The sequence below is a fragment of the Schistocerca piceifrons genome, chromosome 4 (genome assembly GCF_021461385.2).
Source record: "Schistocerca piceifrons isolate TAMUIC-IGC-003096 chromosome 4, iqSchPice1.1, whole genome shotgun sequence".
Classification (NCBI taxonomy): domain Eukaryota; kingdom Metazoa; phylum Arthropoda; class Insecta; order Orthoptera; family Acrididae; genus Schistocerca; species Schistocerca piceifrons.
In genome coordinates, this window is record NC_060141.1 from 617,730,857 (window position 1) to 617,752,219 (window position 21,363).

At 38.7% G+C, this 21,363-nt stretch overlaps 1 protein-coding gene across 1 annotated transcript in view; it reads right to left on the bottom strand.

The window, feature by feature from the left end:
• The window catches only part of LOC124796061 (protein eyes shut-like), a 227,585-nt gene extending 208,724 nt beyond the window's left edge, over positions 1-18,861 (bottom strand). Inside the window, 4 exon segments of the mRNA XM_047260149.1 lie at positions 402-518; positions 15,923-16,075; positions 16,122-16,282; positions 18,731-18,861. Coding sequence (XP_047116105.1) covers positions 402-518; positions 15,923-16,075; positions 16,122-16,282; positions 18,731-18,861 — 562 coding nt within the window.
• Between the last annotated feature and the right edge of the window lie 2,502 nt (positions 18,862-21,363).

Genomic DNA, 21,363 nt, shown 5'->3' on the forward strand with positions numbered 1-21,363 from the left:
ATATTATACCAGCATATTCAACATTTGTAAATACATAAAACATGCAAAAATGATACAGCAGAATTGGTCAACTAATCACAGACACAACCACATATGAAAAATTCAATTATGTTAAGTCAAGCACAACTTCACAACTTGAATTTCAAAATAAAAATGAACATCAGTAAACAAACCAGTAGCAACTGGCGTACTATCACACGAAATGAAAACTTCTCTATACATCCAGCTGTATTTCTGTATCCAATAAAAAATGAACATATATGGAATGTTTTATTAAAATTAATCTGTACTATCACAGACACACACACACACACACACACACACACACACACACACACACACACACACACACACACACAAAGTTGCTAATCGGATGAGACATAAATAAGTAAAGAAATTACCTGGAGAGCAAATACAACTGAATGATATTCCAGGTCCCTCAATACAGAGTCCTCCATTGTAGCAATTTGTTTCTGCTGTGGTATTGCAGACCTCTTCATCAATTTCACACATTACTCCTGGAAGAAAAAATCCTACATGAATTCATTTTGAATACGAAACACTCCAACAGCGATGTATTTTTATTAAATCACTTTTTATGTCTGTTCATGTCACCTGTGACTACAGAAGTAGCAACAAACACCAACAAGAAATGATTTAGAACATACCAATAAACTCCATACACTCTTGGTATTACAAACTGTAATCACAGCTTTCATAACCAAGAGCTGCCACTAAAGAATTTACAGGTGAGATGGAAGACAGAAAAAAACATGTGGGTAGGGCAACACAAACTGTAATCACACTCATAACCGATTTCATACTGAAGAAAAATATGAAAGCTACCTAACCAATTGTTTCTTTGTTTTCATAATCTGCAATGTTTTCAGCTATTCATTTACATGCTGTAAGTTAGAAGGATTCAATAATAACTCAAAACCAATTAATATAGCTCTTTCTACAATGAGACTCACTATGTTGGAAAATACCATGGGATTGGTAGAAAATCAGGCTTATGAACATTTCATAAGCTAAAAAAGCATGGCCATCTTTCATTAATAGTGATCAGATCAGCATAATATGTCTGCAAATATTATGAAAAGGAAAGACTGTTACTTATCATATAGTGAAGATGTTAAGTCGCAGGACAGGCACAAGAAAAAGACAGACACAATGGTCACGTGTATGTGAGTTGTGTTTGCTTTTGCATGTGTCTCTGTGTTGTCTAATTCAGAAGACAGCCTTTTGGACAAAAGCTTACTTGTTTCTCAGTCTTCCTCTCCCCCCCCCCCCCCCCCCCCTGCAACTCAATATCTCTGCTATATGGTGAGTAGCAATACATCTTTGTCACAACATTGTCATTATTCCATCCTGTATTTTCCATTGTTTAATCATCATTTATTGCATTTACAGGTCTTTAAGGCCTACAGCAGGAAAAGAAGGGATACAAACCACAATACAAAAAGAATATGACAAACTGCACATCACAAAAATTTGCAAAGGTACACATTACAAAAACAAAAAAACACCAGTCAGTCACAATCTCAGTATAGGAGACATTTATTGCAGATGGCGGTCCATCGCTGTCAGTCCCCAGCCTCATCTTCTCTGGCTATCGGCTCCACTTGTTTGAGTATTGCCAGTACCCGATCCTTCTACCGCATCCTTGGTCGTCGCTATGGGCGTCTCCCAGCAGGTTGGGAATGGAGAACATGGCTAGGGGGGGATCAATCAGCTCAGAAGATGTGGCCAAACCGCTGTAGCATCTTCTGCCCCAATATGTGGCAGATGTGTGGCTTTCCGTACCACTGGTAAAGGTCTTCTTTTGTTCTTCATTCCCATTTACCTTCCACAGTATTGTAGCCGGGTCCACATATCTTTCACAGTACCTTCATCTTGAACGCACAAATTGCTTCTTCAGTTGTTGCTGAAGTTGGCCAGGTTTCATAACCATATAAAAGTACAGCCAAATCTTGCTTTTTAGTGATATCAGCCGGGATTTGAATAGATTGTTTAGGCTGAAGAAAATGCAATTAGCATTTGTTATTCATTGCTGCACCTCTTCTGTCTCTTCACTTTTATTGGTCAGTTGGATCCAAGATATTTGAATTCTCTTACTCATCCAAAGGCATACTTGTCAACAATAATGAAGTGGAGAGGAGCTTGATGTCATCACAAGACAATAAGATATTTTGTTTTCCTCTCATTCACTACCAGCCATATTTGTTTCATGTTGTGGAGGAATCATGAAGTGTCAGCACTTACTTGCTCCTGGGTGTTGCCAAGGATCACAACATCATCAGCAAATGCCAGGATTACATCCATTCCCACCATCTTCATTTTTCTGTTTCAATCGGTGTTGCGGCTTGCTTTTTCCAAGGACAAGTTGAATACCACTGATGCCAATCTCCTTGTCACAATCCATTTTGAATACCGAATGGTGACGATAGTGGCTGCCAAACCTTGCTTGGCAAGTTGATTGGGAGTAGCAAGTTGCTATTAGTCAGATGTATTTAGGTGGAATGTCGAGTTCTTCCACCATTTTCCATAGCATGCAGCAGTTAATGCTGTCATACACTTGTCTAAAATCAATGAAGATGAGGTGTAGTTTCCGATCAGACTCCTAAATTTTTTCTGTTAGTTGCCTCAAGGTATATATGTGATCAAGAGACGACCATCCAGAGATGAGAGCAGCATTGTAAATACTTTGTACCCAATTTCAAGTAGAGAAATCCTGCGGTATTTGGATAGTTGTGTGGCATATAATTGCGCCCTTCCATTCTTTAGGAATTTTCTCCGCTGTCCAGGTGGCAGATATTAACTGCTTCAATGCCTCCACCAATGCTTCACCCCCCAGGCGTAGCATCTCAGCTGTAATAGCACTACCACCTGGATCCTTGTTGCTACTGAGGGCCTTTAGCGCAACACAGATTTCTTCAAATTGGACCCGTGTCTGAGTTGTCAACACTGTTAGGCTGTCATGGTTCAATAAATTCTTAAAATGTTTTTTTAAGTATGTTTGTCTGGTCTAGGGATGGTAACACTTCACCAGTCTCACTCGTTAAAACCAATGTATGTTGCTGGTAGACAACACTGGCAAATCTTCCGGCCTGGAAAAAGGGGCATTATAACTTTGTCTCTTCGACTGCTATCATCAGATTATTTTGGTGTTCCCATTTCTTCCTCCTTACGAGCTAGTCTGTGTTTCACCTCGCCTCACAATAAGCTATTCTTTTATCGTTTGAGGGTTGCTCTAGCCATTTCAGCCTCCTCGCTGATCTGGTCTCTACAGATTTCTGACATTCTTCATCAACCAAGGTTTACTTTTGCGTCTTGGAAGGCAAACAAGCTCTTCATTTGCACTCAGTAGCACTGCATTCCGTAGTGTCAGCCATGTCCCTTCTATTTTGTTAGGATCTTCCAACGTTTTGAGATGTTCTGCAAATTTTTCTTGGTATCACTGTATCACTGCTACAGCTTTCAATTTTTCCTTGTCAAAGCAGACCATCCTTTCTGCATTATTTTGTCATTTGGTAGACAGTTTCAGACATAGTTTGGCCACAACCAAGAAGTGGTCGGAGTTCATATCTACCCTGCAGAAGGTTCGTACATGTTTGCATGTTTGGCACTTCCATGATGCCCTCGATCAACTAGAAAATGATCGATCTGGTTCTTCATATTTCCATTTGGGGACATTCAGGTAACCAAATGTACTTCTCTACATGGGAAGTACATACTTCTGATGGTCATTCTCATTGTTTCAGTGAAGTTAATTAGCCTGACACCATTCTCATTGCTTGTTTCATGGCTACTATCAGGGCCAATTGTTGGGCAATACTCCTTTTCTCTTCCCACTTTGGCATTGAAATGCCTAGGTAGCCCATCTACTACATTTTCTAGGTTGAGATAGAAACTGTTCTTTGTTTCTTCGTCAGCATCTTCTGATGGGGCATGACAGTTGACTAGGCACATCTTATATGGTTCAGCATTTAATATCATCCAGCAGATGTGGTCATTTCCATTGTTTAATTCACATGTAAATAATTTTATTGGTTGCTAATAAATAAACTAACACAATGAAGCTGATATTGCAAAAAAGAGAGGAGGCAGAGAAAAAATGGGTAAAAAAGAAAGAAAGAGAGAAGAAAAATAAACACTTGTGCCAGATGCAATTCATCTTTACATAATTCCAATAAAACACATTTTAATGATTTTGTCTTGCTTATGAGAAAGTAGTTTAACTGCTACAACTCAAATTACCGCTGTTCTTTCACATTGTTGAATGTATGATTATTGAAATTAAATGCTTCAGTTGCCAAATATGTTAGAGTTTTATTCACACAACAAAGTGGCTACACTAAGCACATAACATCATATGACTTAGTGAAAGTGGTTCACTTTGTATTTAGCTGATAGAAAGCAAATGATCATGTTGCACAGCTCATACAGTTTTCATGAAGAATATTTTTCTGGTTGTGTCTAATTACTATTGGGATTAGTCACATTCTTGATACACACAAATAACCATCAAACAATGATAAAGAGTTCTCTGCTAATTATGCAAGCATCATAGTTATGCACAAAAGAGACAGGACATCAGAAGAAAAATAAACAAAATATTTTTAAAAATTATTCAATGGTTTACAGTAAGTGGACAGTGTTTGTCCAAAGACCAAGTTCAGCAATGTTAACAGATTTTGGCTAAGGAAGTATCAGAAAGTTTGTTTACTTTGCATACTTCCATTCATTACTGCCATTTGGAATAATTTTTGTAGGAGTTCTACAATTAAACAGAAAGTATTAATTGCACACTAAACACATCATAAGGATAATATCAAGTGTCAGCACCTGATTATCACTGAATCATGCAGGCTTATTCATCAAACTAGGTATATTGAGAACAGCCTCACAATACATTTATCTTTTGTTAAGTTTCTTCTGAGTAATAAGTCACAAATTGAAAATAATACAGGGTGGCAATAAAGTTCTGCTATCATTTCAAAAACTCATAACTTGGAAAAATCATTGCTCTACTAGAGATAGAGCATCATTGTATGTTGTAAAACCATCAGAAACTCATAAAGTTTTTTTCTGTTATGCCAGACTTTTAATATATGCACCGCTCACTGTACATAGAACATCAAGGTGATATTTGAATTCTGTCCATGTACAGGTCAGCATTCCAGCCTCAGTGATTCATGCACAATAGGTAGCAGTGTTATTGAATGGTGTTGTGTACATGTGATCCTTGACATAACTCCACAAAAAGAAATCCAAAGACATGACATCAGAAGAGTGCGGGTGGACTATAGTGACCCATCCACCTCTCAGGAAATGTGTGTTCTTCCTGCATCTCCAAACTATGATGTAGGAGGGTATCATCATGCAGGAACGTAATGGACATTGGCATCTCTTTGATCTGTGATAGCAAAAACTGTTCAATCATGTTAAGTTCAACATTTCCCTCTATGGTATACTCTCCAAAGAAAAATGAGCCTGCCACCCTAACGTGCATTAGGCTATCCCAAGCATTAAGCTTCAAGGTGTCACAGATGTTATCATGTATGTTGTGTTGGTTTTCAGAGCTACAAATCCTAATGTTGTAGCAATTCACATGTCCATAAATGTGAGATGTTGCTACATGTGAAAACAGGCAATTTTCCAGGTAGTCATTGTGAGCATCTACGACTGCCAGCATGGAACATGCAAATGAATACTGCAAAGGATGATCATTTGGCTGCAATGTGTGGTCTATTTTGCACTTTGTATTCAAAGAGGCATAACCATATATGTAACACTTTATGGACAGTTGATCTTGCTTCCTGCAATTTGTGTGATGCTGATGAATTGACTTCTTGGGGCTGCATTAAATGCAGCTTGTATTCTGTCAACAAATTTGAGACATATGGAGGCATCCACTTCTAAGAAGGTATTACACAGACTATCTTTTTTAAGTTTTTGAAACCTCACATTACACTTGTTTTCTCTGATGGTGCCTAGGGAAGTCACCATTGTCTAAAGGACCAACATGGCCGAATTAAGAGGTACATAGCGAGACTGCAGGAGGGAGCATATTGCCAAGCCAGGACACGGTAGCAGAGAATGAGTCCATTACAAAATCAGCACTTTTCTCCCATTTACCAAGGCCTCATTTGATTTCCTCCAACACTCCCATTAATCAGGTACTGTAGGCAGGGGTCACAGGCATTCGTTCATCAGCAATCCTTGCCATGGGAGCAATGCTTAGTCCAACAATATGGGCTGCCATTGGGAAGTTGTGGTGACTTCCCATCCAAGTAACAGCTCTTAAGCAAGGAAAATGTCTTTCAATTCATAAAATTTTGAATAAACTATCACCGGTTCCTTTCAGACAATGGCTACCTGATAAGTATTCAACACTGGAGGTGTTTCTGTCTGTGGTATCCTGAGGTATCAGTGGTAGCAGATCATGCTCTGGAAGACAGGCACCAAACTGCAAACAGTGAAACATCTTTTATTAAACGGACAAATGGTTTCCGTCATAGCATTATGAAAGAAGCAATCGAAATAAAAATTTCAGATGTATCCTCACTAAAGAGAGTGGCCTTCAGCTAAGCAGAGCTTGAAGTGAGTGCAGTGGTCCTCAAAACATTATCTTATACAGAAACAGCACATCACAGGTGGCAGCATGGCTACAAAAGGACAAACCACACAACAAGTAACACTTGACTATAGCCCAAGAGCACTTGGCTGAAAACTTTTGGGTTTTTAACCACTTGATCACTTGACATGGCTGGAAGCTTGAGAGAATGTTATCAGTATATGTAGTTGTGGAACCACACATTTAAAGTTTATATTTATTAGATTTCTTTAAGAGCTCCTGTGTATTCTTATCTATACCAATTTTCTGATTGTTTTGAATAGTTAGCCTGAATGTGGAGTCATAAGCCTATTTAAAATCTACAACCATATATAAATATTTTTTAGTTTTTCTTAAAATATTAACTTCAGATTATGGATCTGTAGTGCACAGGACCTACCTCTGACAAACTTGTGTGATGTTCTTCTAATTCTGCATACAACTTTTCTTCAATTGTTCTGAAAGTGCTGCAGAAAATAATCTGCACGTTACAGAGAGAATAAATATAATCTTATGGTTGTTGACATAATTTCTGTCACTTTTTTGTGTAGTGGGTGGACTAATGTTATTTTCCTGTCATTTAAAGTGCAGTCCAGTCCTTTTCCTTCTTCCCAGGTTTTTTTTTTCCACCAGTTTAACTTGCACCAGTTGCATTTCTCATCTGCTGTATTTTAGAATTTCTGATGATGCTTTAAAATTCTTCAAATAATTCAAAATTGTTCTTATTTCTTCATAATTTGGAGCTTGAGTTGTTCCTTGAATTATGTTAGATTTGCCTAATTCAAATATTTCTTTTTGTTCCTTACAATTCAGTAATATTAAAAAAATTCTTACTACAATTTTTCTCTTGTCCATACCAAGATTACCTTCTTCATTCCTAAAACACAAGCTCTTTGGCTGAAAGCTCTTTCATTTCATCTTAAATAATTGATAGATGTTTATACTATAGTTATTCTTGAAGTTTTGATCAATCAGATCTGATATCTCTTTCTTGTACTTTCACTGAGTATTTCTGATGATTTTGTCTCTTTCCTTTTTAATGTTGCTAAAAAAATGTAAATGTTGTGTGACTAGGGCCCCCCATTGGGTAGAACGTTCACCGGGTGCAAGTCTTTCAATTTGATGCCACTTTGGCGTCTTGCGTGTCGATGGGGATGAAATGATAATGATTAGGACAACACAACACCCAGTCCCTGAGTGGAGAAAATCTCCAACCCAGCCCTTAGGAACCCAGGCCCTTAGGATTAACATTCTGTCACGCTGACCACTCAGCTACCAGGGGCGGAACAATGTTGCTATGCTGTTCATATTCTTCTTGGTTTCCCACTAGATTTTCATTTTTTACATAGTCTTTGATCGTTCTTCTACTCCTATACTGCACTCTGTTGTCCACCAAAGGTGTTTTGTTATTTTTTTATTGGTATTCTGCTGCATGGTTTATTTCCTCTCTTATTTCTTACCAAATTCTAGAATCCACCTTTCTCAGGCTCTTGACAAATTCTGTATTATTCCCTTCGAATAGAGTCTGTTTATTTCTTTTAAAAAGTGTTAGCTTTATTCTATACATAAATTAACAGTAGTAAATAAACATTTTAAACAGAAGCAAAGCCTCTGTTTTGGGGAAGAAAAGCTGCTGATTCTCCTGATTACTGTCTTATTGCTGTTTACTTACAATGCAAGCTGCACAGTGGTGTAAGTATACTCTGTCATTCCAGAAGTACCTTGCTTTATTTTCAAATTTTCTACAAAAGGTAGTTCACCAGATGAATACACAATTTCCTGTATCTTGTCAGATTGTTGAATACTTATAAATAGAATTATTGAATTCCAATAAGAACATCAGACCAGCTTGTATAATCTTAAAAGAAAGATATATTCTACATTTCTTAATTATCTACATCACAATTAATCTGAAGTAAATATTCTTTGTGCAGATTAAAGTTTTCCTGATGTAAGAGAGTTGCTGAGGCTCTCTTTTTCAATAGAAGGCAAAATTTAAATTTTCTATATTTTGCCAGACCACTAGCTCAACATCTTGGGGCAATGATGCCAAATGTTACTACGGCAGCATGTTATTTTTCATTGAGAACTTGAGTGTGCATTCATAATATTACCTCCTATGCAGAAAGTCCAACATTAATATTAAATGCCAATGAAAATGCAAGAAACTTGGACTAATGTTATACATATAGACACACATCAGACAATTATTTGCATTTATTTTCTTCTTTTCTCAACTAGGGAAGGTGATCAACAAAATAAATCAACTTGACATAAAAATGGCTTACGTATGTACTTGCTTTACTAGCATATTTTAATAAACCATTTTGACACTTCCTGTCTCATACATCCTTAGAACTCAAGATATGCAACATAAGTCAATTTTATGTCACTCTTATTTTACAATGAATGTCAATCTTGTATAATAGCATAATGCATATGGGATCTTTCCTGATTTATTCCAAACATATTCTTCTGGTGACTGCTTTAGGATACTGGCCAGGGTAGAGTAGTCACTGTTCAGCATTTGCTTGCCAAAAGTTTAAGGCTCTTGCCACTGACTAATTGAGCTGCAATGCATTATAAAAAAAATAATAAAAATCCCATAATGAGATTTTCACTCTGCAGCGGAGTGTGCGCTGATATGAAACTTCCTGGCAGATTAAAACTGTGTGCCCAACCGAGACTCGAACTCGGGACCTTTGCCTTTCGCGGGCAAGTGCTCTACCAACTGAGCTACTGAAGCACGACTCACGCACGGTACTCACAGCTTTACTTCTGCCAGTCTCTCGTCTCCTACATTCCAAACTTTACAGAAGCTCTCCTGCGAACCTTGCAGAACTAGCACTCCTGAAAGAAAGGATATTGCGGAGACATGGCTTAGCCACAGCCTGGGGGATGTTTCCAGAATGAGATTTTCACTCTGCAGCGGAGTGTGCGCTGATATGAAACTTCCTGGCAGATTAAAACTGTGTGCCCGACCGAGACTCGAACTCGGGACCTTTGCCTTTCGCGGGCAAGTGCTCTACCAACTGAGCTACCGAAGCACGACTCACGCCCGGTACTCACAGCTTTACTTCTGCCAGTATCCCGTCTCCTACTCCTACTTCTTTCAGGAGTGCTAGTTCTGCAAGGTTCGCAGGAGAGCTTCTGTAAAGTTTGGAATGTAGGAGACGAGATACTGGCAGAAGTAAAGCTGTTAGTACCGGGCGTGAGTCGTGCTTCGGTAGCTCTGTTGGTAGAGCACTTGCCCGCAAAAGGCAAAGGTCCCGAGTTCGAGTCTCGGTCGGGCACACAGTTTTAATCTGCCAGGAAGTTTCAAAAATCCCATATTGGTAAACTACATTGAAAGTTGCCACAGACATAATTTGTTGTAGACAGCTGAGATGCCTTATAACTGTGTACTGTAATTACGATGTGCTGACTTTATCTCTTACACCATCAACATTATATTTCATTACAGAGTGTTTTGCTTATCCTCAACTTTGTTCTCTGAAGCATGTCATCTAAACCTTGGGCTCTGTCCTTTGACCGTCCCGTTTTGCCTTTCTGGCTGAGGAACTGGTCCAAAATTGCTCGCAATTTGTGGCTACTGTATCTTCCAGTATTAAGTATATTTTCTTACGTCGTGACTTCACTCTCTTCTCTGGCCCAGCCGATCCATTTGTTCATGCATACAATTTACCTTCTCTTTCATATACCGTATTTACTCGAATCTAAGCCGCACCTGAAAAATGAGACTCGAAATAAAAGGAAAAAAAAATTTCCCGAATCTAAGCCGCACCAGAAATTTGAGACTCGAAATTCAAGGGGAGAGAAAAGTTTTAGGCCGCACTTCCAAATCGAAACAAAGTTGGTCCATTGTAATATGAGACCCAATTTAAGTCGAATGAAAGACGATACAGTAGTTTGGTTCGAGTCGTAATCTTAGCAGTTAAGCTTTACCGGCTGCCATAGCTGCCATAGCCATTGCTATGCGTCAGGCGCTCCATCCATATTTATATGGGTACCCTTCCATTTTCACGTGCTTCATCTGGTTTGAATAGATTGCTTATTTTGCTTTGATCTGATAAGTGCCGTTTTCTTTGTTATAGGTGTTTACGTCACTCTAAGCTGAAAATGCATTACTGTATCACATCATACATTGTTTGTCGCATTCTGATAGTGCGTGTTTACGGCCTGTCGCCGCTCGCGGCATGGCTTGCTTTTGTGCGCGCTACCGCCGCTTACAATAAAAAAAACAAAAAGGAGAGGAATCATCTCATTAGTGAAACAATGGCAAGAGACTGCTATTTGTTGTTACTTACACTGCTGCTTTCTTTGATAATGATCAACAAGAACCAAATAATAGACTGCGTATGATAGAACATGTTCTGAACGAGAGTTAGGTGAAAATTTTTCTCCGTTTGAAAATCTTTGCGGCCGCTTCTTTAGTACATCAAACTCTGCACAGAAATTAGTCTTTAAATATGTCTGCTTGTGTCTGTATGTGTGGATGGATATGTGCGTGTGTGCGAGTGTATACCTGTCCTTTTTTCCCCCTAAGGTAAGTCTTTCCGCTCCCGGGATTGGAATGACTCCTTACCCTCTCCTTTAAAACCCACTTCCTTTCGTCTTCCCCTCTCCTTCCCTCTTTCCTGATGAGGCAACAATTTGTTGCGAAAGCTTGAATTTTGTGTGTATGTTTGTGTTTGTTTGTGTGTCTATCGACCTGCCAGCGTTTTTGTTCGGTAAGTCACCTCATCTTTGTATTTATACAGAAATTAGTCATCTTAGATTTAAAAATCTAGTCAGTTGCCGTGCTTCATTTCTGACTGCATCACTATTAGGCATAAGAATAATACGAATATAAACATGACACGATACGTATATTCTTCCGCGTTTGCTGTTGTCTCACTCAAGTTTCGTAGTTTATTAGGCAGACAGGATTTAAATGAGATAGCAGCAAACATGAAAGAATACATGACAAAATGTTTATATTCGTATTATTCTTATGGTGAAGATAATACTGCATGTGATTCACATTTCATCAGGTTCCTATTAGCAACCATCTCTTCTCACAGGTAGGAAAAAATTCAGAACGTAGAGTTTGCCATATTGACAAACATCCCAAACAGTCTTGCCAGTCCAATTTTCGTAATACATTGAAATTCTGCTACATTTGAAGATGAACAATACGGAATTTGTATTTACTTCGTTGGATAATGTATGAAAATGCAGTGGTCGAAACTCGGGGCGGAGAAAAAAAAGCTCGTCTTTCACTTTTTTTTTTTAATTTATTTACTGATGCTGAGGTTTTGGCGCCAGTATTTATCTCTGTGCCAACAAAGCATGCCTGTGTAGCGCTACATATATTAGACGGCAGAAGTTAGTTGTGGCGGCACCTACCAAAATTTTTCAGAACTTCCGCTTTTTTGCACTCGATTCTAAGCCGCAGGCAGTTTTCTGGATTACAAAGACCGGAAAAAAAGTGAGGGTTAGATTCGAGTAAATACGGTATGCGTTTTTTCATTCACAATAATCATCTGTCTATTCTTAACGGGCATTTGTTCCCCAAAGCTCTGAACCTACTGCACAATTGTGGTCAAACTCTGATTTTCCCCAGAACTATCACGACCAGTGGTCATGCCGAAGTGATTTAACTAATCAATTATAAGAAGACTTACAGTTTAACAAAGTACAATGGTGACTGTGGTGCATCACACTAGGGAAAGGAGCCTGTGACCACTGAGACAGTGCCACACATTACTCCAAAGCCATAACATAATACGTATGTCATATTAAATCACATAACTCTATCTGGTGGTGGAGGTTTAAACTTTCAAAATTCATTGTGGTAATAAATAAACAGTCACTGGTAATAGTAAACTTGATTGAAACAATATTAATAACAGTGATGGTAAAGCCTACCCCAAAATGTTCGCATTTAAAATTAATCTGCCAAGTCAGGCTATTTTTGGTTATAAAGAAAAGCTAACAAAAATTTCCAATGATGACCCAGCACACACACTTCAATAGAAATAGTATGAAAAATAATGTCATTCCAGCTTATCCCAAGATGGACATTAGAACGAACATAATAACCACAAAGAAGAGATTGGAAAATGTACAGAAACTATTGGTGAAAAATGAACTCAAAGAACATTGATGTTTAACGCACAGCTTTATAATGTAGAATTAGTGTTGGGGAAGTTGCTTCATTAACAAGAACACAAATCCGTTACTGAAAAAGTCAGAAAGTATGCCAAATCCATTGTGTAGACCAGGCTCGTCCAAACAGTGCCCCTGGGGCGCTAGCGCCCGGAATCACCCGCGGCCAGTGCCCCGGGCGAATTCGTATGTTGTCGCAGTGGCCGAGGCGTGTCGCTTAGCTGGCCGTGCGGACTGCACGACCGCCCGCCACGCCTCTCGACCTTATACCATTATAAGACACAACAACGGGTTTGGATATTTTTCTAGCCGCGGGAAACGTGTTAGAGTCAATGGGTTTAAAATGGGAACGCCTGACCAGTGTAACAATGGATGGAGCCCCTGCGCTACGAGGGATATGCCTTGGATTCCTCGGTTATGTCAGGTGAAAAATGGCTGAAGTCGGCTGTTCCTTATTCGCGGCAGTCCATTGTCTGATATACCAGGAGGTACTTTGTGCGAAGATTGTCAACATAAAAAATGTTACCGACACAGTTCTTCGAACGGTTAATTATCTTCGATCGCATGGACTCACACATCTCCAATTTAAAGAATTTCTGGCTGATATCGAAGCGGAATTCCCGGACATCCCCTACCACACCGAAGTAAGATGGCTGAGCAGAGGAAAGGTGCTTCATTGGTTTTTCTTCTTGAGGGTTGAAATAAATACCTCTTTGAAATGAAAGGACATTCAGAAAAATTACTTTGTGATCCTAAGTGGGTGGCGAATTTGGCTTTTTTGAGTGACCTTACCGGTCATTTAAATACTTTGAACATTTCACTCCAAGGCGAAAATCACTCTGTTGCTGATTTAGCGCAGACGATTCAAGCATTTAAAAAAACTTATTTTGTGGGGAAAACAGTTGAGCAAGAAGAAATGTGGACATTTTCCTGCACTAGACAGTGTTAAAGAAGACGTGGATTTTTCAGATTACGTTCAAATCATTTGCGAATAACAAGAACAGTTTGAAAACAGATTTTTGGAGATAAGTGAACTTATATATATTTGTTCGCCCGTTTTCCCTTCGGGCAGAGAACGTCGCACAAGTGCTTCAACTAGAGCTGATTGAACTGCAGTGCGACATCCGCCTGAAGAACCGCTTTCTTATGTGTAAAACTTTGGATGACTTTTACAGATGTCTTCCACTAGAGAAATATCCTCTTTTGCACAAGCACGCAGCCAAATTTCTCTCAATGTTTGGTTCTACGTATATTTGTGAGCGCTTTTTCTCTCTTTTAAAAGCCGGCCGAAGTGGCCGTGTGGTTCTAGGTGCTGCAGTCTGGAACCGCGAGACCGCTACAGTCGCAGATTTGACTCCTATCTCGGGCATGGATGTGTGTGATGTCCTTAGGTTAGTTAGGTTTAACTAGTTCTAAGTTCTAGGGGACTAATGACCTCAGAAGTTGGGTCCCATAGTGCTCAGAGCCATTTGAACCACTTCTCTTTTAAAGCTTGCTAAAACCAAGAACCGTTCATTACTTGGCAATAAAAATTTGACTAATTCTTTCAGGTTAGCAGTCTCACGGAATCTTGTACCAAACCTAGACAAAATCATTTCCTCGAAAAAGAAAAACGTAAAATGTTAATTGTCTTCTTTAACAATGTTGACTGTAAGAATTAAAGAGCTTTATATCCTTAATTCTTTTTTTAATACATTTTCAAACTTGGTCAGTTAAAATTATTACGTACAAAACAGCAAACTGAGGATGGTTCAAATGGCTCTGAGCACTATGCGACTTAACTTCTTAGGTCATCAGTCGCCTAGAACTTAGAACTAATTAAACCTAACTAACCTAAGGACATCACACTCATCCATGCCCGAGGCAGGATTCGAACCTGCGACCGGAGCGGTCGCTCGGCTCCAGACTGTAGTGCCTAGAACCGCAAGGCCACTCCGGCCGGCCAAATTAAGGATCCAATTTCTAAAGTATGAAAAGGGATACTAAAAGCTGTAGCACGAAGTATAACAAAAAATATTTACTTGTAACTACTAACAGTAAGAATGAGACACTATATCCCTTACATAAAACTATTTCTAAAATAGAATATTTTGTTTACGTTGGATCAAACCGCAGGACAGTCCAGCGCAGAGCAGTGCTGTGCGGTCTCACTCGCTCCGCAGCTATCTCTCTCTCTCTCTCTCTCTCTCTCTCTCTCTCTCTCTCTCTCTCTCTCTCTCTTGCTCCTATGGCGACACTAGCGACACACGGTCGCGGAAGGGGCGCTGAACTACACTGCCTTGCGCCTGCGGGGCGCGGGCGCGTCCACCGGGCGCAATTGTTGGATGAGCCTGGTGTAGACAATGAGTTAGAAGGTGAGGTTGGCTAGTTCTGGATCATCTTTTGCTGGGTATGATCTGTTTGTAAATTGTTTTCTTTCAAAACATACAATGAATTTCAACATTAAATGAATGACAGTATTTTGAAAAAGAAGGGGAAGCTTACATAGATATTTCATCTCATATGAAAGTTAAGAGTTTAACATCTTGTTGGTAGCAAGGTGAGGTGGCAAAGCATTAACTCAGATGACGTAGCATGAAAAAAGGAATCAGCCATGTGCTTATCTACAGGGTCAGCATGATTTAGGAATACAGCACAAAACTGGAATCAGATACTGATTTCAACTCTGTTCCTCCGAACTGCGAGTCCAATTCCTTAACCATTGTGCCATCTTGTTGTTTCCATGAGATTCTTCTTATTCTTCATCTTCTTTCTTACATTTACGTTCAAAAGACAAAAAAATCTGATATGAAGATATCGGACTTCATTACTTCCACTAATGCATTTCTGATACACCTCCAAGCAACAGACATTCTTTCTACTTTCATTTGCAAGAGACAGCTTCATTGCAAAGCCATTTTGAGTAATTACTTATATCCATCAACCAATGTTAATTACTAACATCTATCAATTAATGTTACCTCTATATGTATGCTGATTGTATAAAATGTAGCACTGAGTACTGGTGTTATGTAAATCTTTAAGCCTTTCATCTTGTGTTCATTTTGTGAGGTAAAAACGGTGTATTTAATATGCATAATTCAATAGTAAGTTGAAAAAAAAAAAATACATGTAAAACACACAGTGTAAGGTATTTGTAGAATATATAGTCACCTGAGTAGCCTGGTAGACACTGACATACATAGCCATTGACTTCATCTACACATGTACCATTGTTCAGACAAGGATTTGACTCACACTCATCAAAATTTTCTTCACACTGTTCACCTGTTTAAAAAACTGAAGTTATTAGAAGTATTAAATGCAATAGTATTTCTGGCTACATTTATTACTTAAAAAAATATTAAAATTATTGTCGCATTACCCATGTACCCATCTGGACAAGTGCAGTTGTATGATGCAACACCATCAATGCATGTTCCTCCATTCATGCAAGGGTTTGACCAACACTCATTCCAATTTGTTTGGCACTGTATGCCAGTATAGCCATCAATACAATAGCATGTATAAGAACTGGAACAAAGAAAACGTAAATAGCACTGTGAAGTTTGAATATATGCCAAAAAAAATGCAATAAAATATGAGTGCCAGTGACTATATTTATCATACAGCATCTTCAAAGTTGCAAAATGAAAAATCATCACCAGTCACAATTATAGAGGGAAAAAAGACAAGTTACCAGACATGTCCACTGCCAAAATGAGACTGTGTATCTTAGATCAAGGTATTCACACAACTCTATCATAAATGAAACTTTTTATGTATTAGTATACAAGGATAGTTCACTACTCACCAAATAGAAGTACCACTGTAACAGTAGACAGGCACATAGAAAACAATGGCAACTTACAAAGAAATTGCAATATGTTCTCCTTTAGAATTAAACACAAACACACAAACAGACACCCACACACAGGGATGAACAATATTGGAGGGTCCAGGAAAGAGGGAGTCAGTGTAAACCACACATTTGACCACATTTGTACTAATCAGACACTTAGTTTAGTAACAGCCACTCTCACAGCTCGAGATGAGTAGTCTGCTGCCACCTAACATACCTGATGCTACTGAGCAGCTGATCATTTATGTCTCCGAAACATTTACATCTACATCTCATTCTCACTATCACAGACAAATTACAGTCAGATACAACAGTGGGGACTGGCTGTTATATATAATGGAACCAAAATTCATCTTATTATGGAAAAGCACTATCTCAACTTAATATCAAATGAATTGACAACTCTATATGTTACAATATTCAAAATAATAATAGAAAAAATGTGTATCAAAATAGAATGTACAACTTAAAGTTGCATCAAAGTGGGGACACTTATTGATTCAATATTACCAGGTGTACCAGTATGAAATGATCGTTTTTTTTTGTGAAAATGAAACACTAATTTTCAATTGAAAAGTAAAAACATTTTATTCAAAGTACTGACCATTGCTTTCTATACATTTTCACCACCTTTCTGGCAATTTGTGGACACCACGCCAATAGAAATGTTCGGCTTTTGAAGCAAACCAATCAGACACCCAATTTTCGACTTCTTCGTAGGAATCGAAGTGTTCCTCAGCCAATGCATTTCCCATTGATGAAAACAGATGGTAGTCGGAAGGAGCCAAGTCTGGTGAATATGGCGGGTGGGGTAGCAGCTCCCAGCCAAGTGTTTTGATTGTATCCTAAATCAGGTTTGCTTCGTGTGCAGGTGCATTGTCGTGTAAAAAAATTACTTTGCCATGTCTTCTGTACCCATTCTGGTCTTTTTTCGATCAATGCATAGTTCAAATTAATCATTTGTTGTCTACAGCAATTAGTATTCACAGTTTCAGCAGGTTTTAGAAGCTCATGATACACCACACCTTTCTGATCCCACCAAACACAGAGCATTGTCTTCTTGCCGAATCGATTTGGTTTTGCAGCCGACGTTAATGGTTGTCCCGGATTAACCCATGATTTTTCCCGTTTAGGATTCTTAAAATAAATCCATTTTTCATCGCCAGTAACAATTTGATGCAACACATGTCTTTGAAACAAAATTTGACAAATGGTTTTTCGGTTTTCCATGTGTCTTTCATTCAATTCATGTGGCACCTATTTTCCACATTTTTGGATCTTTCCCGTAGCTTTCAAACGGTCCGAAATTGTTTGTTGTGCAACATTTAGCATTGCTGCCATTTGCTTCTGACTCAAAGTATCATCTTCATCCAATATTGCTTCCAATTCGGAGTCTTCCAACTTTTTTGGTGGTCTTCCACGTTCTTCATTTCTTACATCAAAATCATTATTTCTGAACCATTGAAACCATCTTTCGCATGTTACTTCTGATAGAGCATAATCACCATATGCCTCAACAAGCATTTGATGCGACTCTGCAGCACTTTTTTTCAAATTAAAACAAAAAATTAATGCTTTCTGCAAATCATCACTTTCTGGTACAAAATTCGACATTGTTAACACGATGAAAACATATGATGTTGTTTGTCCCATGACTTGATGTATACTAAATATCTTTGACAGATGTCATACCATCCAAACAAAAAAAAAATTAAGGCTCGTTCACAACAAATGTTCCCTATCGACACATTTGTATCTTAACACTCATTTCATACCAGTACACCTGGTAAATCTGCAATTTTCAGACTGTATTTGCAAGATAAATAGCGTTTCTCACTTGCACCAAATTCTGAAAATTGAGCTCATAACAGTGAGATACTGACAACTTCTGATCACTGCAATGGAATTCTGATGCAACAACAAGACAAATTGTTATACTTTGTACTAGGACACACTCAACAGCCTCTAAAGTCCTTATATACACATTATGCATGCTACATGATTGGTCAAACTACAATTACACTGCGCTGACTTTTCAAATGAAGGAAACTGTATTCAAAATACATTTATTTCTAATTGATCAACACAATGAGATTATCATTTCAAGATGATGAACATACCTATTAAGGTCATCTATGCAGATTCCATGAATACATGGGTTGCTGAGACATGCAAATCCAGCCTTTGTTATTGAAGAAAATAGTCCTATGGCATAGAGGGCCACAATAAACACTTCACCCAAGAGCTTCATGGGTCATCCTGCTATTATCAGCTATGCAGTTCTAAGAGACCTGTAAAGGTGTAGGCATAAGATATTTCAAAACCAAATAAAAATTTGCTAAATGATTGCACATTTTGATTTCCTTTTACTTTACCCTGAAAAGAGTTGTAATTTTAATTATAGAAATTTTGGAGTAATGTAAGATATAGAAAACTATAAACAGAATTGTAAGAAAGAAGTAAACTGAAAAATTATTGACAAATGTTCTGTAATTATTCGTGAAGATTTCACAACAGGTCATGTTTTCTTCCATTTTATGTTAATTTGCTGCTTGTTCTCCTAACCTCATATTGTGTACGGACTGTACGCCATACAGACTGGCAACCATTCTTAGACTGATCATTACGGCCTTCAGCCCTTAATTCAGACTTGTGTAAATTTAATGCTAAACATGAATTTTCACAAACTATTGTAGTGACTAACTTCTCTCCAATGGAAGAGTATTTTGGTTTATGGACTTTTCAAGAAAACTATGGTACCTAGTTTACATGCACAGTGTTCACATTGCACCTCAACTGGTGCACAACTTACCATGTGGCTACAGGTAGACAGTGTCAGTGTGGATCTGATTCTTATGTCACAAAGACCTTGATAATGAATTTTCGTTCCACCATATCTAACCCTTTGCATGTTACTACCCAGTTGTTGCTGTTACTCCAGAACATGCAACAGATCCTACACACAATGGTGAACAAGATGGCAACCATCACCACATCCATCCCAGAGCTGTCCAACAGCCTTTCCACATCGATTCACTGGTGAAGGAATTCAGAGGGACGTCACCATTGTTCCAGGTGTTTGACCAGAAGATCAAGCCCTGAGCAAACTACGTAACCAGACTGGAGCAATATTTCCTGGCCCATGGTATCACTGGTGACATCCAGCAGCCCACATTCTTCTTACCCTATGCAAGCCCAGAAATGAATCATTTACTGCAGCAACTCACTCTGAAGGGAAGCCCGACAAACTCCTCCCATGCAATCACTTAAAGGCATGTTTATTAAGATATTCTTATTCTCAAGTACATGTTGCTACGGTCTGCCATAAGTTTTTTAGCTGCCACAAGCTTAGTGGACAATCTTACAGAGAGCAAAGAGCAAAATTGTGTGATTTGTTCCATGGCTGTCAGGTTCAAGGTTATAACCCTCACTGTAAACCATCCAACACAACTTCACTTGTCAGAAACATGACATTTGTACATTCATCAGATGAAGGACTCCATATTGACCTCCTCAATTTTAAGGATTCCAAGTTACAGACTTGCCTCCCCATTATTCAGGCTTTTGAAGAATCTCTACAATCATTAGCAAAATTACAAGACCTTTCACAAATGTTATGGCCCACCCGACTCACCAGCCCCAACCTTGGCCTTTACAGCATTCTGATTTGTCTGCACCTGGCAAGCCCTCTACCAATGTGCATTGCCCAGAATAATTATTCTCATGCAGCAACTGTTTTATCACTCGCCTATGGCAACACTGTTATTATCAAACTTCCTGGCAGATTAAAAGTTTGTGCCAGATTGAGACTCAAAATTAGAATCTTTTCCCTTTTCTGGCCAAGTGCTCTACCAACTGAGCCACCCAAGCATGACTTATGACGAATCCTCACAGCTTTACTCCCGCCAGTACCTCATCTCCTACCTTTGCTGGACTAAATGTTCTTCCTGCGACAAGACAGGAAACAAGGCAGAAGTTTGCCAATCTTCCCTCAAGATGAAGGTAGATTATGCTCACATGGAGCCCCTTTCTCCTGGAGTTGAAGAGGTGTCCGATGCCTATACTCCAGACATTTTACATGTCAATAGTGTGCTCCCTGTATCTGACAGATTCTTCAAGCTCTCGGTGGAAGTCAACACAGTCTCTGTGGAGTTTCATATTGACATGTGTTCTTCCACAATTATCAATTTGGGAGACTTATGGAGTCCCCTCCACTACAGGAATTCTGCTAGCTACAGCAAGAATACTATCAAAATGAAAGGACAATTCACAGCTTCCAATCAGCATCATTCTACTGTCTTCATGGCAGGCATCTTGGTGGTAACTATAATTGCCCTGTTAAACTGTTAGAAACTTAGTCAGCCAGTGTAATTTTGAAATAAGAGTTCATGTGAAGCGCCATTGCTACACAGGCAAAGGTCAACTGTGGAAACTAAGCCACTGAAAATGAGAAGCAATGTTATTCAGGAATACACCCAACTAACTACACAAAATAAGAGGGCGTGTACATTTGCAAGTGAGTGGTTCAAAGTAAGAATTAATACTGTAAGGGAAATCGGTCATAAGTATAGTTATGTTGGTACACACTCAGTTGTTTGCGAACGTACAATCGGGATAGAGGCATGTATGTTCTAAGTAATATCATTCCCATGGCCTGGGTAAAAAGAATTGTGGTTAAAATGCATTTATCCTTCTAAAAAGAAAATAATCAGACTTCACAATTACAAGAAAAGAAAGACTGCAGGTTCTGAAT